A 22,510-nucleotide genomic window follows, 5' to 3' on the forward strand; every position below is an offset into this window, starting at 1 on the left:
CATATACCTGAGTATTCACATGGATGGTAGGGAGTTTTCATGGAATCAAAGAATAGTAGAGTTGGAAGAGGCCATGAAGACCACTGGGTCCAACTCCCTGCTGTTGCAGGACACCAATTTACACCATTCCACTCAGATGCCTGCCCAGTTTCATCTTGAATGTCTCCAGTGTGGGAGAGCTCACAATCTTTCTAGGCTGGTTCCACTGTCATACTGCTCTGACAGTGAGAAAACTTTTCCTCTTATCTAGCCTGAATCTGGGTTGTCACAACTTGAATTTATTATTCTGTGTCCTACACTCTGATATCAGTGAGAAGAGATCTTGACCTTCTTCTTTCTGACAGCCTTTGAGGTACTTATATAGGAATATCATGTTCCCCTTCAGTCTTCTCTTCTCAAGGCTGAACATGCCCAGTTGCCTTCCTCTACCAGTGGCCTCCAGATGTTTTAAACTGCACCTCCCATCAACCACCCTGCATTGCCTAAATGTTGGAATGCTGGAAGTTGTAGCATAAACCCAGATTGAGAAAGGCTGATAAACACAGAGTTTCACAATAGTAAAACACTATGATACATTAACTTTTAATTTCTAGAAGCCAGCAAGTTTTCTTTGGACAGAGTAGTAGTTATTTCTAGAATTACAAAATTTCATAAATTTCTTCCCATGACCCTTCACTGACATTATAACCATAGTGAACAGCTCACATGGGTTGCTAATTCTCAGCAAGAAGGCAATGTTATGTCTCCCATAAATATGGACAGGTTATACAGATAGCTCTCAGCCAACTACAGTGGCATTTCTATCTATGCTTACCTGTAACTGCACTCCAAGGAACACAGTGAATTTTATAACTGAACAAACATATGTGTAACATCATGGGGCCAATCAGTTTAAGTGAAATACATAGCATATCCTGAAGTCACCTAGCGCAGCATACAAATAAGAAATACTTGTGCTTTATGCAAGAGGAGTTTAAATGCATATTCTTGCATAATTCTCTAACCAGGTGAATTTTAGATTCTGAATGGGAGCAATGACATCTCCACATAAAATATATGCTTTAGTCCAAAATTTAGCAGTTTTCACAAGATCATAGGATGCTCATTCCATTTTTAACTTTCATGGTCCTTTCTGCAAAGAGAAAAAAATTTAGTTCTTTCAAACTGCAAAGTTTAGAAAGAAAAAATACTGTCTGGGTAGGTTTTCAGTAGCCAGGGAATAGAAGTTCTTCATAAACAACTGCTACTGCTCCTTTCCAATCATACCCAATTCTTGCCTACATAAAATTTTGAAAACATTTACCCTCATCTCTTCTACAGTTTCAACTATTTACAATCTCTAAATTATAATTGTACGCAACATTATAAACATACTGCCCCCATCCAATTTGTCTGCAGAAGGGAGTTGTCTGCAGTCACAGAGCTTGGAAGTACAGAACAGAATTCAAAACTATTCTCTTATTAGCCTATCCACTGGCATACCTAAAACAACTGTGTCCATCAGTATTTGTTGAAGAAAATAACTACATCTAAAAAGAAGAAAATCCAAACTATCTACTTTAAATTGTATTGCTACTGTCCCAAGGCATGAACTCTGAACAGTACAAATACTTCCTCATGGTATGTAACAAAGCAACCCTATGCATCTTTAATCAGACTATGTCTCAATGTCTTCAGTGAAGTATCTAGTTCCTACCAAGTGTGTTTAAGTTTGCAGCCTAAAATAGCCAAAGTTATCCCAGCATAAAACATTGTAACATCCACTTTGTTATTTACTTTTCTCTTCTGCCTTAAACACTGAAGAGTCTCTATTCTAAAAGTATAAAGGTAACTGCAAATAAGAATATTGAACAAGAATATTAGAAGTTTCTGAGAATGACAATTTAATTTACATTGGGTTGGACTGCTTGTACCAGCTAGAGCATCTCCTAAGCAGAGTTTAATTCAACCTATCCTTCCAATGGTGGAATAGAGAGGGAAATGACTTTGGCTGACTCTTCAACCCCTGCCCTCTGTCCTTCACAGCAGATTTTTAGAGGCTGGAAGCAGCAACAACAGCAGTTAGAAATCAGCATGAGTAACTTCCCTCTACTGCTTTTCTATTCACAGACCATAAAGTCTAGATCAAAACAATATCCATTCTACAAAGTAGTTATATGAGGTAACTGCTTAAAGTACAGGGAAATTTATGATTATGTAATCAGGAAGAGGAATTTAAAACTTTACCAAAAGGATAAACTATTGGCTGACAAGCTGAAGAAAAAAATGAATTTGGTCTAGTGTTAACATAAAATCCCCTTTTACCACAAGAAACAAATTAGAAGCAAGACTTCTATGGAACAGGTTCATTATATAAACTTGTCTTTATAGTAGCTATGAGGAAAAACAAAGATATTTTTACAAATCACAAGACTGCGCCAACAGACTGTTCTGGTACTTCAAAACAAAAAACTCCCTACAACTGAAGTGACATTAGAGAACAGTTATAGTTGCATTGCCATGCTTTGTTAAAGTTATAGACTCAAACACTGCCTCTCTTTAAACACCTTACATGAGGTACCTACCAATCCCAACCTCTTCTGCAAGTTAGTGGAGCAGTTGCTTTATTTACTTGCATAGGTGGAAAAAATGCCCCTCTGCCAAAAAGTAGCTGGACAGGGGTTAAAATCTCCCCTCATATCAAGGACCTTTGCTGTATTGGGGGGAGACCTTCTCCTCATATCCAGTTTAATGTGGGGCTTTCCTCCTCCACATTAAAATGAATGAATCCATCAGCTTCAATAGGGAAGAAAGCTCTCCAGCAGAACACCTGACAGCTGTGAAATCTGCCCAACATCAAGGAACCTTGGGCAACAGAGCATGAACACACAAGTGAGATAAACACCCCTGAGGGAAGTTAAGTGCCATGTTCTTATACAGGCAGTATAGTTCTTGGGTTACAAATGTCTGGGTTATGAACAACCAGTACTGATGAATGCACAAACCCAGAAGTCCCACCTCATCCTCAAGTGGCAAGCAGGTGCTGCAGGAGAGGGAGGAAGGAGGAAAGAGGCAAACAATGGGGAGGGGAGGGGAGGGGAGGGGGAAAGCAGCACCAGCAATCAGCAATGTCAGAACTAGAAAACGACTCCAGTAGTAACTGCCCCCTTTCAGCAGCACAATGAAACCCTGATTCTCCAACTCCAGTCCTATCTCTATCATCATCTAGTTGACATTAGACTTAATGTTAGCTCAAGAAGGGTTACCCTTTAATTATCTTTTTACTATTTTTTCTGTCTATATAAACTGTTTTAAGAACTGTGCTGTATACATATATATTCTCTCTATTCAGCACTTACTGTTATTCTTACTGTATTATTATCATTCTTAAAATGCTGTATTGTGGTTAAGATGTTTTAGTGTATATGGAAATGTTTCTTAAGGGTTTTATATACTTTTTATATATGAGATCTGACTTATCTGTACATACAAATTTGACTTAAGGACATTCTCAGGAACAGAACTCCTCTGTAACTGAGGGACCACCTTAATACTGACTAAATTTACTAAGAGAAATTAGCATATGAGAACCTTGCAGAGTAGTCCAGTGCATCTAATTTTCTAGTGCTTGGTGATTGTTGCTGCATTTATTTTAGCCACAGTCAAAAATGCTGTGAGGTTGATTACAGCAGCACCGCTCGCTCACTCGCTCACTCTCTCTCTGTGTGCACGTGCATGTGTGCACTTATGAGAGAGAGAGCGCATGCATGCATGCATGCAATTCCTTTCCTATGCATGGAAAAAGCAGGGAGAGGAAAGGTAGTTTTGATCATGAGAAGATAAAGTTTAATGCAAAGATCAGCTCAAAGTCTAATCATCCACATTCCAGTGCCAACTTGACGAACCTTCATCCCAAAACACTATGAACAGGATGGGCCTCACGATCCTTAAAGCAACATTTTAAAATGCTACAGTAGAAGTTATGTTGTAAGCAAGTCTCTCCCTTCCTCTTTTCCTTTGCAGCAGACTTACAAGAGAACTTAGGGACACAATCCCTTTATTACAGCTTAACCAGTTAAAGTACAGTATAAATCAAAGCCGTGTGTTCCTTAAGATGTGGGAAACTCATCTGTCCATGTGAAGAACTGAATGGAAATGAAGCATCCACTCCTTTCCTCCCTTTCAGAAAAATATCAGACTCCACTTTCAGGAGTTTCTTGCTACTTGAAGGCTACATGACAGGAATATCAGACATTTCTTAACTGGTCCCCTCACTTCACCTGTCATCTCCTGTCAGTGTCAAGGAACTCCCACTTCAGATTTAAAATGGGTCCCTCTTTTTCCAGAGTAAGTTGATTCCCATGTTCTGTCTGAGAATTTTCACTAGATAATCTTGGAACTGTCAAGTATCTCCCCACTCTGACTCTCTGCCACCTCCTCAGAATCAGACAAATCTATCTGAGTAACATGAGAGCTGGGCCTCCTCTCTAGAGTTGCCACTACCGCACCCACTTTCTATTGATGTCTGGTTTTTCCAAGAAAAAATAGCCCTTCAAAATACACTGTAGCTCACAGCAAAAGTCAGTCTAGCTTAATTGTACCTTCAGAGACTGGGAGAGTTTGCATAACGTGGGAACCTCACAAATAAACTCAGCTGTGTGAGTTCTTCAGGGACAGCCCAGTGTGCTCAACTGACAGCTGGACTTACCATGGCTTGCTCTCTCCTTCCTTGCCCAGTCGTCCAACTAGTATCTCAGGATTCTCTATGGTGAAACTTGTCTTGTCTCCCACTTCATACTCTGATTATGACTGCTTTTGTTTGCCTTTTTTTCCTGGAGCCCCATGCCACCTCCAGTGACAGCCATTCCACCGATGTCCAAGAGGCACTTTAGAGCAACTATCTGTAACTCTATAGTTGTATAGTTTTACCATTTGTACAAGTACTATATATTTGTGATAACATTACTGCTCAGTCAGCTTAGCATAATAGCAAACTAACATGTATAATAGATTTTAGCCTTGGATATTTCATCAGATAGGAAAAGGATATTAACATATATTGCAAAATTTCTGAAGGAAACAGCCTTCCAAGGCTCTCAAAAGCAACTTTTTAGTGCCAACATGCCCACATCAGGTAGGCAACTGGAAAAAGTTATTAGAATTGCAATTGTGTTGTACAGTGGTACCTCGGCTCGCAAATGCCTCAATTTGTGACCAAATCGGGTGGAGAACAGAAATTTCAGAAAAATTTGCTTCAGGTCACAAACTCTGCATCGGGTAACAATCACGATCACATCCATCTTCCCTGCACGACCGCGATTGCGCTTGGGGAGGGAAGATGGCCGCGCTTGTGCTCGGGGTGCGGGGGAGATGGCCACGATTGTGCTTGTGAGGGGGGGAGGTAGCTACGATCTTTGTTGTTCTTTGTCACTTTGCTTCAAATTTTTGTGATTAAAAAAAAAAATAGTTACAGAACAGATTAACCTTATTTACATTGAACCTTAAGGGGAAATTTGACTTGGCTCACAACCAATTTGGGTCACAACCAGAGTCGTGGAATGGATTAAGTTCGTGAGCCAAGGTACCACTGTATCTGTATTACATAATTAGGAAGCCTGTCCATACCTTAACATGTAAAAAGCTGGGAAACCTGCACCCCAGATCCTAAGAATACTTAAAAATGATTAACATATATCAAACATGGTTCGCTTAACTAGATTTTCTGGCAAACAATAATCTTTCTTCTAATACACAAAAGAATTTGCAGTAGCCTCTGAAAGAAGACAATGCATAAAAATATAGCATTTTGTTATGAGAAATGGGGATTCCTCCAAGAAGCACTGGTTAAGATAAAACTGTGTCAGTAGTTCACTGATGGCTCACTGCCAAGTACACCGTAAATCTGGTAAGGTCTGTGATCAACTGTTTATATAATTACAGTTAATTTGACAACCAACCTTAAATGTATAAAAAGCCTAACAACTGTAGCATAAATCCAAACTGCTGCAATGGTACACTAAGCATTTCTATATGCCCAGTGCATTTTCTAGGCTCTCTATTCACCACTTTGACCAACAACATCTGCCATATTTAAAGAACAATTTCCTGACAGTTTTAGGAGGTGGGCTTGCTGATTGTGAAAACATTATGAGGTACTACTGGATATTGCAAACCTAGTTGCACAATGTTATGGACTTGAGCCATTGTATTATAAAATTTACAAAGGGCACAATATACTGTCAGTTAGATTATGGTAGAGAACAAATATTCTGTTGGGTAAATAAATTGTGTAACAGAAAACAACCCAATTTTGTTAGGAAGACTTGACTTTCCAAATATGTTCAAGTAAGAACATAAAGTACATCTAGCAGGTATGAATTATGACTCTAATTATTAATGAAGATATATTAACAGTGAAGCTGTAAAAGGCATTACCTTACTTTTCCATTTCTCATACTGAATATAAATGTCAACTTGAATTCACCAAGGGTTACAAATTTAGCTGCAAACTATTTCTTTCAGTCACAAAACATTACAAATGATATATAGTTTTACCTTAGTAGAACATTTTAATCATAGCTAATACAGATTTGCTTTCTGTACTCTGCACAGTATCAGCCTGGAACCAGGAATGTAAGAAAAGGGAAAAAAGTTACTATTTTTAAAGAACACTTGACCTAGCAAAAGGTAGGAAATGCTTCACTCACGCAAGCATAGTTATTAATTAACATTTTTAGGGCTACTTTGCTATTTATTTATTTATTTATTAAATTAATAGAATTTAATCTACAACTAATCTAAAGTTTACTGATTTTCAACAATATCCAATGTTGCACAAGTGGACTTCACTAATGCAACAAACTTTTCCCATCCTTTCTGGAGTTTTTGTCATTTTATAAGACTACTAATTTGATCATTATTAATGCGTTCAACTAATTTACCCAGAACAGAAGTGAACTAATCTGTGCTTTCCTGGATTCTTCCTGGATCCCCTTCTAAAAATTGGTGTTACATTGGTCAACCTCCAGTCCTCTGGCACAGAGGTTGATTTTTGAGACATTTTACATACTTTTGTTAGAAGATCAGTGATTTTCCATCCAAGTTTTTAAAGAACTTTAAAATGGATACCATCTGGGCCTCATGATTATTCACTTTCAATTTTTAAATAAAGTTGAGAACTGCATCTTTTGTCGCCATTATTTGCCTTACTTAGACTCTCTTTCCGAAAACATCAGTTTAGGTACAAGTACACGTCCTATACCTTCTGCAGTAAAGATAAAGGAAGAACTTATTCAGTTCTCTGCAATCTCATTGCCCTCTGTTAGTACTCCTTGAATTCAATTTTTATCCAATGATCCAACTGCCTCCCTAGCTGGGTTTTCTGCTTCTGATATAGGGAATTCTTTATGACATGATCAACATGCTCCTCAAAATACTTTTTTGCACTTCTGCTTATTGTCTTGTTTATACTATCTGTATATTGCCCTTCACACAGATATATTCCAGGGTCATTCACTTTATGAAACTATAATAAAATATAATTATATAATTAATACACTAGTTAAAAGCACAAATTAAAACAAGAGCATTTTTCAAGTTTGCCAGAGTTACAAACCAATGATGACATCTAAATGAATGCCCTAATTACAGTGTTAAAAATATAGCACTGCATTTAAGTTTTGTAACCACCATTTTTAATAAATCACTATGGGCTAAATTATCTTACCACTGAATCCTGGAATAGAAATAGAAACAGAGTGAGTCAGAAGGGGTCTCCCAGGGCATCTAGTCTGACCTCCGGCACCAGCCGGCTCCGCTCACGACATGCCCACCATGTGCACGTCCAGCCTATCCTTGAACACTCGCACCGATGGGGCCTCAACGACCTCTCGTGGAAGCCCATTCCACCCTCGGGGTCCTGACTGTCAGGAAGTGCTTCCTGGCATCTAAATGGAACCTTGGCTCCCTGAGCTTTGCTCCATTGGAGTGCGTCCTGCCTTCCTCTGCAGGGGAGAACAGGTCTCTACCCATCTCCATGTGACATCCCCTCACATACCTGTATGTCGCCAACATATCCCCTCTGAGTGTCCTCTTCTCCAGGCTGAAGAGACCCAGTTCCGCAGTCTCGCCTCATACCCGATCCCCTGCAAACCGGCCACCAACCTTGTGGCCCTACGCTGCACTGACTCTAACCTGGCTATATCCTTTCTGTAATGAGGGGCCCAAAACTGAGTACAATACTCCAGTTGTGGGCGCACCAGAGTCATATAGAGTGGTAGTAATACCTTTCTCGATCTAGAAGCCACACTTCTGGCTATGCAACCAAGGGTGGCATTCGCCCTCTTGACCACCACGTCACACTGCTGACTCATGTTTAGCCTGCAGTCAACCAGTACCCCGAGGTCCCTTTCACAAGTGCTGCTCTCCAGCCACTTGTCACCTAACCTGTACTTATGACATCTATTCCTATGCCCCAAGTGCAAGACCTTGCACTTATCCACATTGAATGCCATTCTGTTGTCTCCTGCCCACTTCCATAGTCTGTCGAGATCCTTTTGGATCTGGAGTACCTGCTCCTCAGTTGTGGCCACTGCTCCAGTTTTAGTGTCGTCTGCGAAATTGATCAGCAGACTGTTCACCCTTCCTCCATGTCGTTAATGAAAAGATTAAACAGAATCGGCCCCAGGACAGAGCCCTGGGGGACCCCGCCTGTCACTGACCGCCATCCCGCTGATTCCCCACTAATGGTTACCCTCTGCTTTCGGTCATTCAACCATGCCCTAATCCACCGGACAGTGCTTTGATGTATCTCAAAACTCCTCAGTTTCTCCACCAGGATACCATGGGGCACTTTGTCAAAGGCCTTGCTGAAATCCAGGTATACCACATCCACTGCATCCCCTCCATCTAGCCATCTCGAAACCTTGTCATAGAATTCCACAAGGTTTGTCTGGCAGGACCTGCTTTTGCGGAAGCTGTGTTGTGTGGCTGTCAGCCTCACTTCCCTATCTAGCATCACTAGATCTCTCTCTATTATGAGCCTTTCCATTGTTTTTCCTACAGTGGACGTATGGCTAACAGGTCTATAATTCCCCATGTCCCTTCTACTACCCTTTTTGAAAATTGGGACCACTGATGCCACCCTCCAGTCCTCTGGAACTTCACCCGTTCTCCACGAGGCCTCAAAAATGTAGGCCAGCGGGCCTGAGAGAACCCCTTGCCAACTCTCTAAGTACTCTCAGGTGTAACCCGTCAGGGCCTGGCGCCTTTGTAATGTCCAATGTCCTGAGCAGCCCCTCGACTTCAAGGGGGGTGACTCTAATCTGTGCCCCTAAGTCCCCAGCCTCATCTAATCTCCTATGCGGATATCCCCCATCCTGCTTTGGGGAGACCACAGAGGCAAATACTCATTTAGCATCTCTGCCTGTTCCCTCATATCAGTCACTAGATCTCCTTCCTCCTTATTTAGTGGTCCCAGCACTTGTCTCCCCTTCCTCTTCCAATTTACATGCTGAAAGAAGCCCTTTTTGTTGCTCTTGATATTCTTGGCAAGTCTCAGCTCCTAATCAGCCTTAGCCTTGCGAAGAATCCTTCTGCAACGGGCCTCCTCCTCCCGGTATTCCCTTTTGTCTATTTGCTCCAGTACCCATTTCCTGCGGAGGTTCCTCTTTCGTCTAATCCCTCTAACCAACTCCTTTCACATCCATGGCGGCACTCTCCTCTGCCTCCCCACCTTACTAACTAGAGGTATCGTCAAAGCTTGTGCCTCCAAAATCTTCCTTTTGAGTGCCATCCACCCCTCCTCAACTCACTTACCTTCCAGTAACCTATACCAGGAGACTTTCCCCAGTCTGGCCTTCAGTTGGCCAAAGTTGGTCCTCTTGAAGTCCCAGCTTCTAGTGCTCGACCTGCTGCACGTCCCCAGTCCCCTGATCTCAAAGCAAAGGATGGAGTGATCCTTGCACCCAGAGCTCCCCTAATCTGTACTTCACCTATCAGCTCCTCTCTATTGGTCAAGACCAAGTCAAGGATGTATCCCCCGCTCATTGGCTCTCGGACCCTCTGTGTGAAAAACCCTCCCTCTATAGCTTCTAGGAAGTGACATAACCTGGCTGTCACCGCCAAGTGAGTCTCCCAACTAATATCCGGGAGATTGAAATCTCCCATAATTACTGTGTCTCTCCCACAAGATATCCTTAGAATCTGGTCTGTCAGGCCATCAACCAGGGTCTCAAGTTGACCTGAAGGGCGACAACATACCCTCACTGTCAGGTCTCTTTCCCTGTCAAAACCCCTAAGTTTCACCCAGACTGCCTCTACCCAATCCCCATCTGCATTCTGTCTCACTGCATCCTATCCCTTCCCTGACATATAAAGCCACGCCCCCACCCCCTGTCCCTTCCTGTCCTTTCTAAAAGGGTTATACCTCTCTCTGCTCACATTCCAGACTTGCCTTTCATCCCACCAGGTCATACCCTCCTATTCCCAGGAGAGTTTCAAGCTCTTCCTGCTTATTACCCATGCTCCTAGCATTGGTGTACATGCACCTCAACTCCTTCCCATCGCTTCCTTTCCTTGGAGTTCCCAGCCTCCTCCTTCCTCCCATCCTCCCTGATACCTGGTCCCTCTCTGTAGGAGTCCTGTCAGTCCCTGCAGTACCTCTAAAACCCTGTTCCCAGAGCCCTGATCCTCTCCCCACACTTGTCCAGTGCAGACACATTTCTGGGGGGCCTGAACTCCCCCCCAGCTCAATTTAAAGTCTTCCGGACGAAGCTCGCTAGAGCATCTCCAAAGGACCTTTTCCCCATCCTCATGAGGTGTAACCCGTCCCTTGCCAGAAGTCTATTGGCAAGAAACCGAGTGCTGTGGTCAAGGAACCCGAAGCGTTCCTTCTGGCACCACACCCTAAGTCCATCATTCACCTCGGAGACCCTTCTGTCCCTTCCTGGCCCAAATCCCCAGACCAGTAAGATCGACGAGAAGGCCACTTGGGCCTTTAGTTCCCTGAGTTTCTTCCGCAAGGCCTCGAAGTCCCTGGAGATCCCGGCCACACCCTGCCTGGCCATGTCGTTTGTGCCCACATGGATCACCAGGAGCGGCTGGTGACCCCCGGAGCGAACAAGATGCTCCAATCTGTCCTTCACATGCCAGATGCATGCACCCGGCAGGCAGCAAACCTCCCTTGTTTCCAAGTTGAGGCAGCACACCGCCGCCTCAGTGCCCCTCAGCAGGGAGTCCCCAACAACAATCACCCGCCGGCATGTCTTCCCGGTGGTGGTGGGCGACCGAGCCCTGGCCCTCACCTCTCCTGCAGCGGCCCCCTTGCCGCTTGTCATCCCAGGCCACTTGTCATCCCAATAGAATACTCAGAATCTCTGAGCTCAGGGGGAAAGCAGACTGCTCTGGCTTTGGGGGACAGTTGAACAGAGGAAGCAGCATCCTAGACCTGACGACACCTGGTCTCTACAACATTATGTGGTAAGATGTTCCCAAGTAAGAAAGGTCTGGATTTTAAAACTCTTGCATCATAGTTTTGTATGACAAGGTGATTGCTTCTTTTTCTGTTGGAATCATGTACCCTTCTCCATAACTCCTACTCCTTGACTGCGGGTGGAAGCATGGGAAACAGATTTTTTAAATTACCAAATTCTATGGCCCAGTTCAGATATAAAGGAACTTACTCCTCCTTCTTCTCTGCCTCTCTTTTGCATATGCAAGAAGAGATTAAAAATGCATGTTTTTTACTTTGGTGTAAAGAAAAGTTCCTTATGTCTAAAGCCAGGCACTGTGGTTTGTTCTAACATATTATTTGTAAGTTGCCTTGTAAAGAGTTAACCTAAAAGTCAGGCTATCCTGACTAGTCCAAAGATCAGAGGTCCAATATACTCACATATAATAAATGCGACAGCAAAGACTACATGCCCCACCTTTGTACAGCTCTCTGGCAGTAGTGAGAGGTGATGTGGCAATACTCTACTTTTGCAAGATGTTGCTTCCTTGCAGTTTCTCACTGAGGAAGGTGTCTTGCCTTCTTCCCTTTTAAAAATAGCTCTTTATTTTGCCTGTGGACAAGAATGGGCATGGCCACAAGATAAACCAGGTACACATGGAGAAACTTAATAAGTTGCTTTTCTACTGGTCAGGGTAGAATTTACCTTACTAGGGCAGAGGTTAAATGTCCCAGAAGCAATTGTTCAAAACAAGTTTAGCTATATTTGGTTTTACATGACTAATATAGCTAAACAAGATATGCCTACGTAGCATATGCTTAAGGCTGAAACAGCCAACTCTTTGCCTGACACTTCCCCACTTAATTTTAATCATGTAATATGGAAACGATTTAAAATACTAGTTTAACAATACTCATGAAAACTTGCACTTATATGCATTCCAGGCATGAACAGTGGGAATCACATATGATTTCTTAGAAAATTGACTAATCACATATTGCTTCATGGTTGCATCTGCACTGTTAGATCACTGTACTTTCAAATGTACATTTCTAATTTAATACATTTAGAACCTGCCTTTTGACACAGGGGGCAAGGACAGCATACTAGAGTATACTACCAGTTAAACTGCCTTAGAAGGAATTTTAGACCCTTACTAGGTTTTCAGAAAATGTCTGTAGTTAGGTCTGCTTCTCCTGTTATGAGTGTAGCAAATGCCTCCAATTAGGTCTTATACTGCACCTCTGTTCCTGACATCTGGGAATCAGGAGATAACACAGCTGCTTTCCACTTCAGCACCACTGGTTCCAAGACTCAGACAGAACTGAAACTGGGGATTAGGCAACTGTATGAGAATTTCTTGGGTTCTACAGCCACATGTTGGTTACTGGGACAAACTGCTACTCAACTCCCTCCAAGTTCCAGAAGTACAGTCTTTCAAACACTAGATCACTGATGCTGCCTCCAAGGACTCTCTACCTGATAGCAGTAGATCTCAGGGTCTCTCCCAGTTGATTTGGAGGGTTCATCTTGGCTCTGCCTCCCACAGCAAATAATTGCTCTCCAGGAAATCACATCTTCTTGCTCATTACAAGACACTGTGGAAGCGTGGGGATGTGGAAAGAGGAAGGAGAGCAGGAGCAGCTAATGAGCAGGGAGAAAGACAGCTCTGTATCTGTCTCCTGCAACAAAAACTTCAAGTAACAATTCATTGGCGAACTCCTCATCAATAATGATATTTCTTTTCCCACTCTAGGTGCTAGGCCGCACATGTACCCACTCTAGCTTCCCCTCCATAATCTCCTTTCCATCTCTACCATAGAAGTCTACCACAACTATGCTGGTACTCCTGCACCAGATCTTTTGGGTGTGGGTGGATGAACTGAATAAGATTTCTCTCTGCTCCTTTTTTATATACTAAAGGAAGGTACTATAATGTTGACAGTGCTCTTGGTTGCTGTGTCATGGAAACTGGACTGCCTCCTGACAATTTTTAACAGAGTAGTTTGGTCTTTTTTTCAGACAGTTCAGCCTGGCACTTTCCATAGTGATGAAATATACCTTGTCAAGGCATTAAAGCAATCTTCCTTGGCTTGTGTTATTTTTGTAATAAGTTTCCACATTGGAATCACAAACAGCAACTGCTTTCTGCCACTTGCTTCTCCCTCACTCCTTTTCCACTTTACTATTGACCAATGAGTCCCCCTCCTTTTGCATTCTTGACAGAAAAGGATCCTAGAACCTAATTTTAGATGGCTAAACTTCAAAGTGGATGGGGAAAGCTAAGATTATGTTTGTTTTCTTTGGGAAGTGTAGAAATAAATAAATAAATCGGGCGCTTTTGATGCCTGATTTGCTGGAATTTACTTCCAAGTGAATGTGTACAGAACTGTGGCCCTACAGATGGGCACAGACACTGCTATCATTCTTTTTAGGGTAAGATCCAGGTGTATTTGTAGCTAATTATGAGAAAATATAATCTTAAATACTCTGTCACGAGGACTGGCCAGATCTGCTTGCCAAAAAATGAGTCTTACACTCCTGCCACTAACCTTTAGACCTGTTCAGGAGTAGTAGAAAGCAAGGGCAGTGCACCTGCCTGTCACTAGACAAGCTTATTTTAGGTAGCAAGGAGGCAGCAAGACAAGTAACAGTTGCGCATGGTTCTAGTGACAGCAGCAGTAGTTGTGGCTATTCACCATGGGGAGGGCTGGAGTGAGAAGACAAAGGAACTATATTTTTACAGGTTCATGATGAGTTCAGCCTTCTCTGGCTCGCCAGAGTTGAGTTTCTTGTGCAGTTAGTCTCTGCTAGCAGCTTGAGGTCTTTGGAATAATTCAGCAATACATTGAATAGCCCCATTCTCCAGCTTTATTATTTGTCCTCTAAAAATACTTTCTCTTTCTTAGAAAGTGGAAGTCCTGAGGACATCAATAAAAGAAAAATACAGAGATGTGCAGTTGACAAGCAGGATGTCTCCCTTAGCATGCAAGTGGTGGTTTGTGACATCCCTCAAAGAGGTGAGAAGGGTGGTAAATAGAATAAGGGCCTTTTTGGTGGCTGCCCCCCACCTGAGAAACAGGCTCCCAGATACGTAAGTTCTCCTGGTGCCAGCTTTGCTCATTTCAGCATCAGGAAAAAACTTATTTCTTTTCCACTCATTTTAATAATTTTAATAACTGATTGTAATAATGTCTTTTTAGATGTCTACATTTTAGTGTATTTTAAGGACTATTTAGTTGTCTCCTCAGCTGGTCTATGTTAGTATTGCTATTAATTGCTTATTTTAATGATATTAACTGTTGGCTGTGATTTTATTGCCACACACCGCCTAGTTTGTGGCGTGTGACAAACATTTGAGCTGTATGACAGCTTGTAAACACAAAAACAAACAAATATTTAAAATAAGAGAAAGTTAAAGTTGTGAACAAGTGTGAAAGTCATGCAGATGTTTTGAGCTGCATTACTTATGGTAAGACAGTGAAAGTACATTATTCTGGTATGTGCATTACATGGGCCTGAAGATACTACAAACTTGAAGAAAAAATGCAGTATAAGAGTTCTCCATCTACTTCTATGTGAACTTCATTTTTTTCTAGTAAAGAAATGTATTTCATTCTTTTTGCTTGTTTTGTTTTCCACTATTAAAAACATATACTTTTCCTTGGACAAAGTGTGGGGAGAGCTTCATATAAAAACAGGGTTAATGTGAATTTTGGACCAGTAATAATATTTTTCCATAGAACAGTAATGGTTTTACAAAGAAAAAATTCATTAGTCTAATCAGGTCTTTCTGTATTTATTTTTAGGGTTTGCTGTTAAAATATTTGATCTGTGGTAAACTGTGCAAAAATTGAGCCAGTCCAGTCCAATGTATCACTCATCATGGGATGACAGTGCCATTTCATGGCTGGCTGTGCTTCCAAAATGTCTTTTTGTGATGGGCACCACTTACCCCCACCACCACTGTGTAACTTATGGGCGGTGGACTTGGGAACCCTGACAAAAAACCAAAAGGAAATCCCATAAGCCAAAATCTGTCTACCCCTGTTCTCTACACATGCACCTGTCTCTCCCATTCATTCCCTATAACTACTAGATAATAGCCAATATTCCTGTCCATATCATTCAAATATAAATTGGATTAGTATAATATTTTTCATACTATGCCATACTGAACAAGAACTACAGTGAAGAATTCACTTAGAAAATAGCAAATCTACAGCATAATAGAACATGTAAATGTATCATAGCTTGGGGTGGGGTGAAAATATATTTGTTCCAGAATTGAGAGAGAATTCAACAGGTCATTTTTCTAGTAGCCATTTAATAATGTCTTAAAAAAAAAAAAAAGATGCTTGGTAGAGAATCCTTACTTTGCTTGACAGGAGATTTAGACAGCAGGTGATAATATAAACCATTTTATAGCAAAATTATTCTAACTCCCACATTACAACTTTTAAAGTGCTATATCATAACACAGCATCATCCAATGTGGCTTCCCATAACCCACCAAACTTGTAGGATTCCAAGTGCCCAGAGGAAGGCATTCCCCTTTGACCTGCAAAAAATTTAGATAGCTGATGTAAACAATTTTAGTGTTACTCTCCTCTTCACAAAAAGAAGAGGCTGAAGCTCTTTGTCTGCTGGACTATAATGGCCATACCTACCATAAGAAACATTTTTGAAAGTATCCACAACTCTCTCAAAAGTATGCATGTGCATTTGTATGACTGTGGCAAGACATTTCTGACTATAGCAAACAGGACACCATAAATATACTGAAAGCCAAGAAGATTTGCAAAAATAAGTAGAATAGATATTGAAATGAACTATTTCTGTTGTATTTTGATAAGACTTTTAATTAAATTTTAGTTTAATTCAAATCAAATAAGCCATCAAGTTACGTCAAATGGCTATGGGGTGATTTTTAAAATTTTATTAAGCCTCCTACATCAAAGAAAAGATTCAAAACTAGAGTTCCTCCTAAGAGAGATGCACAATATTTTGTTTCATTTTGCATTTCACAAAAAATAATCCTCAGATTAAAACAAATGATGGTACATAAGGTAACTTATGCTTCAGTTATTCTCTCTCAAAACATGTATATGTAGAATGCAGTAGATGCACATAGGAGCTATCCATATATTGCACCAGCTGTTTTAAAAGATATGCTCTGGTTGCCTGTTAGCCACTGAATCATGGTCAGGGTTTTGCTGCTGACATTCAAAGCCCTAGACAACTCAGACCAAGGTATCTTTTCAACTGTATGCCTCCATACATACCAAACTGACCCTTCCAAGGAGGGTTTATTGGTCATCCCTTGAGCGACAGTGTCATCAAATCAAGTAGATAAATCAGCCTTCTCAGTTGTGGCACCCACCCTGTGAAAAGCTCTCCCATGGTCTGAGAAGGCGAAACTGAATTGAGCTTTAGATACTTCTTGAAGATGCACCTGATTACAGTCTCAGACTTTCCCTGATTTAATCACACTGCTCTAATTTACTGGTTTTGTAATGTACTTATTATTGCTTTTCCATATTTGTATATTGTATATTACAGATCTTTATGTAAACTGCTTAGAAATCTTAGCATACCAAGTACTATACTTTAAATAAAACAAGTATGCTTAAATGTTAAGCCGAAAAGAAGGAAAGAAGGAAGAAAGAGGAATAAAAGAATGCTGAAAATATTGGGTATGTTGACCCCCTACTTGGCGATGAACTGATACAGCCTCTTGATAATGCCATCAATATGGATGAGGATATCCAGGGCTATATGATACACTATTTTTAATGTACAGATGCACCAAAAAATCACACATATGCATCCAAGAATGCAGGTACCATCAGATCTATATTATTGATATTCATAGCAAAGTACCTAGACTGGTCATGGCTGTACAATATATGAATATACATTACCAAACCATTTTGTCAGCATATAATTTGTGACTCTACTATTATCCACAGATCATGTGGATTTGTGCATCCCAGAAGATGATACCTTGTGCTCTGTTCGCACGGTGACTTACTGAAAAGAAGAGAATCTAATTTTGCCCCAAATCTTTTACAATCGTTCCAGCTTCTGGTTCACCCCTTACAATGAATCAGAAATTAAATGGCACTGTTTTTATCCATGGATAAGGGATCATGTAAAAGACCCATGTCTAAAGTGACTTCATTAAAAACCTGTTATTGTAGGAAAACTTGTTCACAAGCAAAATATATTTACAGTGCAATGTGATGTGTATTTACTCAGAAGTTCATCCTACTGTTTCCAGTGTGGCTTACTCTTCAGTAAGTGTGCTTAGGATTGCAGTTTTAATCACTTACTACTTGACTTTACTGAAGCTAAGCATGCATTTAAATGAAATAAGGATTCAAAAGACCCACATGAGCATTTTATCTCAGATAAACCAATACGTTTTGCTGTCAAAATATTTTCAACCTATGAAAGAATTCCTCTCTCTAACTCCAATGCATATCTCAGTTCATGTCATCCTATCTACTATGCTAGTTATCAAATAATTGTTTTAAGGAAGTATCAATTAACGTTGTTTCCTTGTAAATAGGCCCAAGTAACCTACTGCTGTATATAAGAAAGTCTACTTCTAAATTTTAATTGCTTCTCACATACATATTAATATACTTAACAGTAAATTTAGAAACACAGTATAGAGGTTTACACAGTGTAACCTAGTTAAGCTTTCCATAAACACAAATTTAAGAAATCACAGAATAAACAAGCTTGACAGAGGAAACATAAAAGCATGCGGACTGGCACTCCTTGTCACATTTATCACTTGCTAGCACATTACACAACTCTTTATTTGCCATTACACAACTCTTTATTTACAGTTATCTTCCCATTCATTTTTTAAACAAGTGAAAACAAAACACATGTATATAGTCGCATTCCTAGGGATTGGTTGTTGGAGTGGCGAGAAGGGAGACCTTGTGGGTGGGTCAGAGTAGCCAAGGTTGTGCAAGGTCAGAAACAATCACCTGCATCCCTCCAAAAGGGAAATAACGTATTTATGATGAACAGGAAAATTTACACAAAACAAAACTTCCTTCAAGGGAAAGGGGATCTAACAACAGAGAAGAGGAGAACAGGAAAGCAGTGAAGAGGGACGTTGTGAAATATTTGTTTAGTCCCATCACAGAGAATTCTTCACCTCTTAGATAAGGTGCTAACATCCATGCAAACACTAAGAAGCAACATACTGAACAAATCATGCAATAAGGTGCAAGTACCAATGTTTCATGGACTAAATCCACTGGCAAGCTAATAGGCTCATACATATACACTTTGATTCCTGATCAGGTCAAGAGGAAAATGTGTGTATACTGTTGCTGTTTAAATCTGAAGCATAAACAACTAATTCCCCATTTCAACGGTTTGAATTGACAAAATAATATTCTTAAAAGTTATTAACCTTGTCTCAACATGTTTTTCCTTTTAAAAAATCAGTGAAATTCAGAATATTTTCTTGTGTTCACCTGGTTCAAACTATGCAAGGAAGGTATTATCAAATTATACTTCTTGAGAAATAAAAGAGACACGAATAACTAGTCTTCTCCTTGATATATAGCTCAAGGTATACTACGTACAGCACAGGTGTAGTAATAGTTTCTATTTTAAAATGCAACTGAAGTGAAAACTAGATTATTCAACCTCAAGGTTCTCAACATACCGGAAAACTTTACAGGATTAACACACTAAACTGTAACTCATATCTACAAATCTACCTAAGAAGCTGATAACTGATAACTTACAAAAAGGATACCATTATGGAAAGGTAAAGAAATGAAATCTTTAATGCCACTTACTCAAATGCAAAGAAGAGTCCACTGGTAACCAAGATAAGGACAAGTGTTAGGTAGAAGACTCCAGTCTGGCGGGCCATCATGATCCTTCCATTGCAAAAGAATTTGTTTCTTCCAGGGAAAACCTCCCATTTTCTTTTGGAAGTTGTTTTCTTTTTCTTATGCGGAGACTCCATGGGAGAAGAGGAGCTGTGAGTGCTGATCTGACTGTATTCACAGTCTTTCATGGGTCCTCCACCACCACCTCCAGGAGTCATCAAGGGAGAATAAGGAGGGGAACACCTCCCCAAAACAATTCTTGATAAGGTATTTTTCAGAAGCCAGTGTTGGTTATTTAATTAAACTAAGTTTATTGGGGCATTATAAAATACCCAGTTAACCATGGAAACCCCAAAGCTGACATTCCAAAAGTGTTAAATAGACTTCTTTTCTCCACAATATGGAATACAGAATAAAAATAATCCAAAATAGTTCTTTAGAAGTGCATAATCATACAGCAAAATAGGAACTAGAAAAGTTAAAATATAAATCAACTGTAAATTAATCACAATTTTTTAAAGGATTTTGAAGCATTGTGCCTTTCTTTAATGAGGTGCTCAGTTTTCATTTCACATCCCCATCTTTAAGGATGTTTTGTTCAAGATTTGAGGCAAGCAGTTCTGTAACTGAATAGATTTCTGCCACAAACATTTATTAAGAAACTTTAATATAGTTCATTTTATACCTCAAAAATTCCAATTAATTCTTCCAAACATGAAACTCTAGATCCTAGGCCAACAGTTGTGAAACAATCCATACTATTCAATTTACTATAGCTTCTGTATTCAGAGTATTCTTGTTGCTTTTATATTAGTTTGTGCATCACTTCCTATATTTTCTTGCTATAGGAGAGGTTTTCCAATCATGAAGTAAATGTGGTCAGTATTTATCCCTGGAAAAAGAGGATATTTGGCATATTCTAAGCCAATCTTCAAAATAACCTATTGATGCTTTATTTCAGAAAAGTAAATTGATTTCAGGGCAAGACAGATGTAAGGAAACTATTTCCAAAACCATATATTATAGATTCCCACTGCTCCTCATACTCTTCTTCCTTCTGGTACTCTTACAGATTAGGCTTTCAGACGTTTGACCAAGTCAACAATGGAGTTTCTCTATGCAACTCATAATAGTTGAACGGCAGGAATTATTCAGATCCTGGAGATATCCAGGTTCCATCTCCCACCCGGTCCAGAGGTATCAGTTGGCATCCCACAGAATCCTTCGCCCCTCCTTCAAACAAGTGAACCCCAAACAGTCCTACAACACTTAATTCGAATGTTGCCTTCCAGCTGAACAGGAAAAGAGAAGTCGATGAAAGGAGTAGCAGCACACGACTTTTCCCTTCCACTTTACCCAGACTTATCTCCAGCAGCCAGGCAAAGCAAAAGCAGCCACCGTTTCGTTCGCATCGCCAAAGGCAGTGTATGGAGAAGAAATGATCTGAACCAACGACGATCGCAGCAGAAACAGCGCACACCACCAGCTTCTCCCTCTCTGCTTCCAATATCAACGCGCCCCCGTTCAAAAGCAGATGAGGGCGATGGAGGTTGCTGGTGAGGAGAAGAAGGAAGACGGTTATAAAATAGACGCGCTCTGCTGTTTCTTCTTCTGCCACCTCGTCTTTTGCGGAAGAGACAGAGACACTTAGGATTACACCTCTTCAGTTATGAAGGGGGATGAGACCTCAAACCGTTCAGTGGCTGAGATCAGAATCAGTGAGACCGGCGGCAAACGGAGCACCAGCCGCCGCCGCCGCCGCCGCCACCACCACCACCTCGGGATTTGCCTTTTGGTTTCATTGCCAGGCGCTTGGAAGGCAGCGGCGACCGCAGTAACTGTGCCGTGAGTGTCCGCCTCGCACGGCTCTTCTTGGTTAGGGAAAGAAGGGCGGCCGCCCAGCCTTCCTGAGCGTCTCTCAAGCCCTTCCCCGGGCTCAGCGGCCAGCCTTTGTTCGTTTCATTTCATCTTTCCGCCCCTTCCCCCTATCTCTCTCTCTTTCTCTCTCGCTGTCTTGCCTCGTCCTTCTCTCCACCAGACCACACAACAGTGGAGGTCGTGTCGGTCTCCCGGCGTGCAGGCTCTCCTGCCCGCTTTGCTCGGCAGCCGGCGGCAATGTCTCCTCACAACCCCAAGCGGTAGCAGCGAGAACCACCGCCTTTGCTGCCGCTGTGCCTGCTCCTCTTCCTCCTTCTAACCACCGCTCCCCCTTTTCTCCAGGCTCTCTACCACTGCGCGCAAGGGAAGAGATTCCTCCACCCTCCAATACCAGCCCACCTCAGCAAAGGCTCCAACTCCCCTTTCCTCCCTTGGCCGCGCCTCCCTAACCATTTACTCTCCCTCTCGAAGCCTTCTGGGAAATGTAGTCCGTAGCTTTTTCCGCGCATACTAACAATGGATACATATATATATATAAAAAAGAACTCCTTCGATAAGGGGAAGTGAGGTTAGCGCAGGAGGAAAAGGAACAAGACTCCAAGTCCCAGAAGTACAAAGTAGTTTGCCCCCTTTCCTCGCCCGCTACTGTTGACTGCTAATATACATTCACAGGGCGATGAAGTCTGAGGTAGAGAAGAACACGGGGAAATTGAATAGTTGGAAGGAGAAAAAGAAGTCGGAGTACATTTGTAATTCATCCGTAATGGAGTTACAGTGATACAGTATTATATTACAATTAATAATGACGATTATACGCTTCTCTCATAAACTTGCATCTTACAGCTTGCAACTAAAATACCCGATTTTCATTTATATACTAGCTTCACTTGGACTGAATCGATGGCTTAGGTGAGGCAATTTGTATTTACGCTTCTTTTCTTTCTCCCCATTCTTATTTTCTTCTTTCCACTCAGTGCCATCAAATATCACCCCTGTCAAACACAGACACTATACACTCCTATACACTCTTTGCCAATTGTCATGCAATTTCCTTTGCGGCTGTTTAGGGGCTTCTCTGCATGAGGGTTTTATTCCTGTCCTCTCCTGTTGCGTTGTCGTCTGACTCGTACGCAGAGCTGTCACTGCACGCTCTCCTACGTACCGCTTTAAACTCTTTCACGAGTGGGTGGAGCCTTCCAAATGCATTGCCATGGAAGCACAACATAACTCTACACTGGAAGGAATATACCAGTTCACAGGTTGCGATGCCCCACCCCCGTGCCCCCTCCCACTTGAGGGGGGGCAAGGTTTAGCTGAACATATTGCGGTTGC

At 41.3% G+C, this 22,510-nt stretch overlaps 1 protein-coding gene across 7 annotated transcripts in view; it reads right to left on the reverse strand.

Annotated features, from left to right (window-relative positions):
- ZDHHC14 (zinc finger DHHC-type palmitoyltransferase 14) overlaps positions 1–22,271 on the reverse strand; it is a 91,367-nt gene extending 69,096 nt beyond the window's left edge. For all 7 annotated transcript variants that reach the window (XM_044422137.1, XM_044422118.1, XM_044422100.1 and 4 more), the window contains exon 1: positions 19,265–22,271. In XM_044422137.1, the coding sequence (XP_044278072.1) occupies positions 19,265–19,518 (254 nt within the window). In that variant the 5' untranslated portion in view covers positions 19,519–22,271. The remainder of the gene's footprint in view (positions 1–19,264) is intronic.
- Between the last annotated feature and the right edge of the window lie 239 nt (positions 22,272–22,510).

Source organism: Varanus komodoensis, unplaced genomic scaffold (genome assembly GCF_004798865.1).
Source record: "Varanus komodoensis strain SLA01 unplaced genomic scaffold, ASM479886v1 scaffold1, whole genome shotgun sequence".
NCBI lineage: Eukaryota > Metazoa > Chordata > Lepidosauria > Squamata > Varanidae > Varanus > Varanus komodoensis.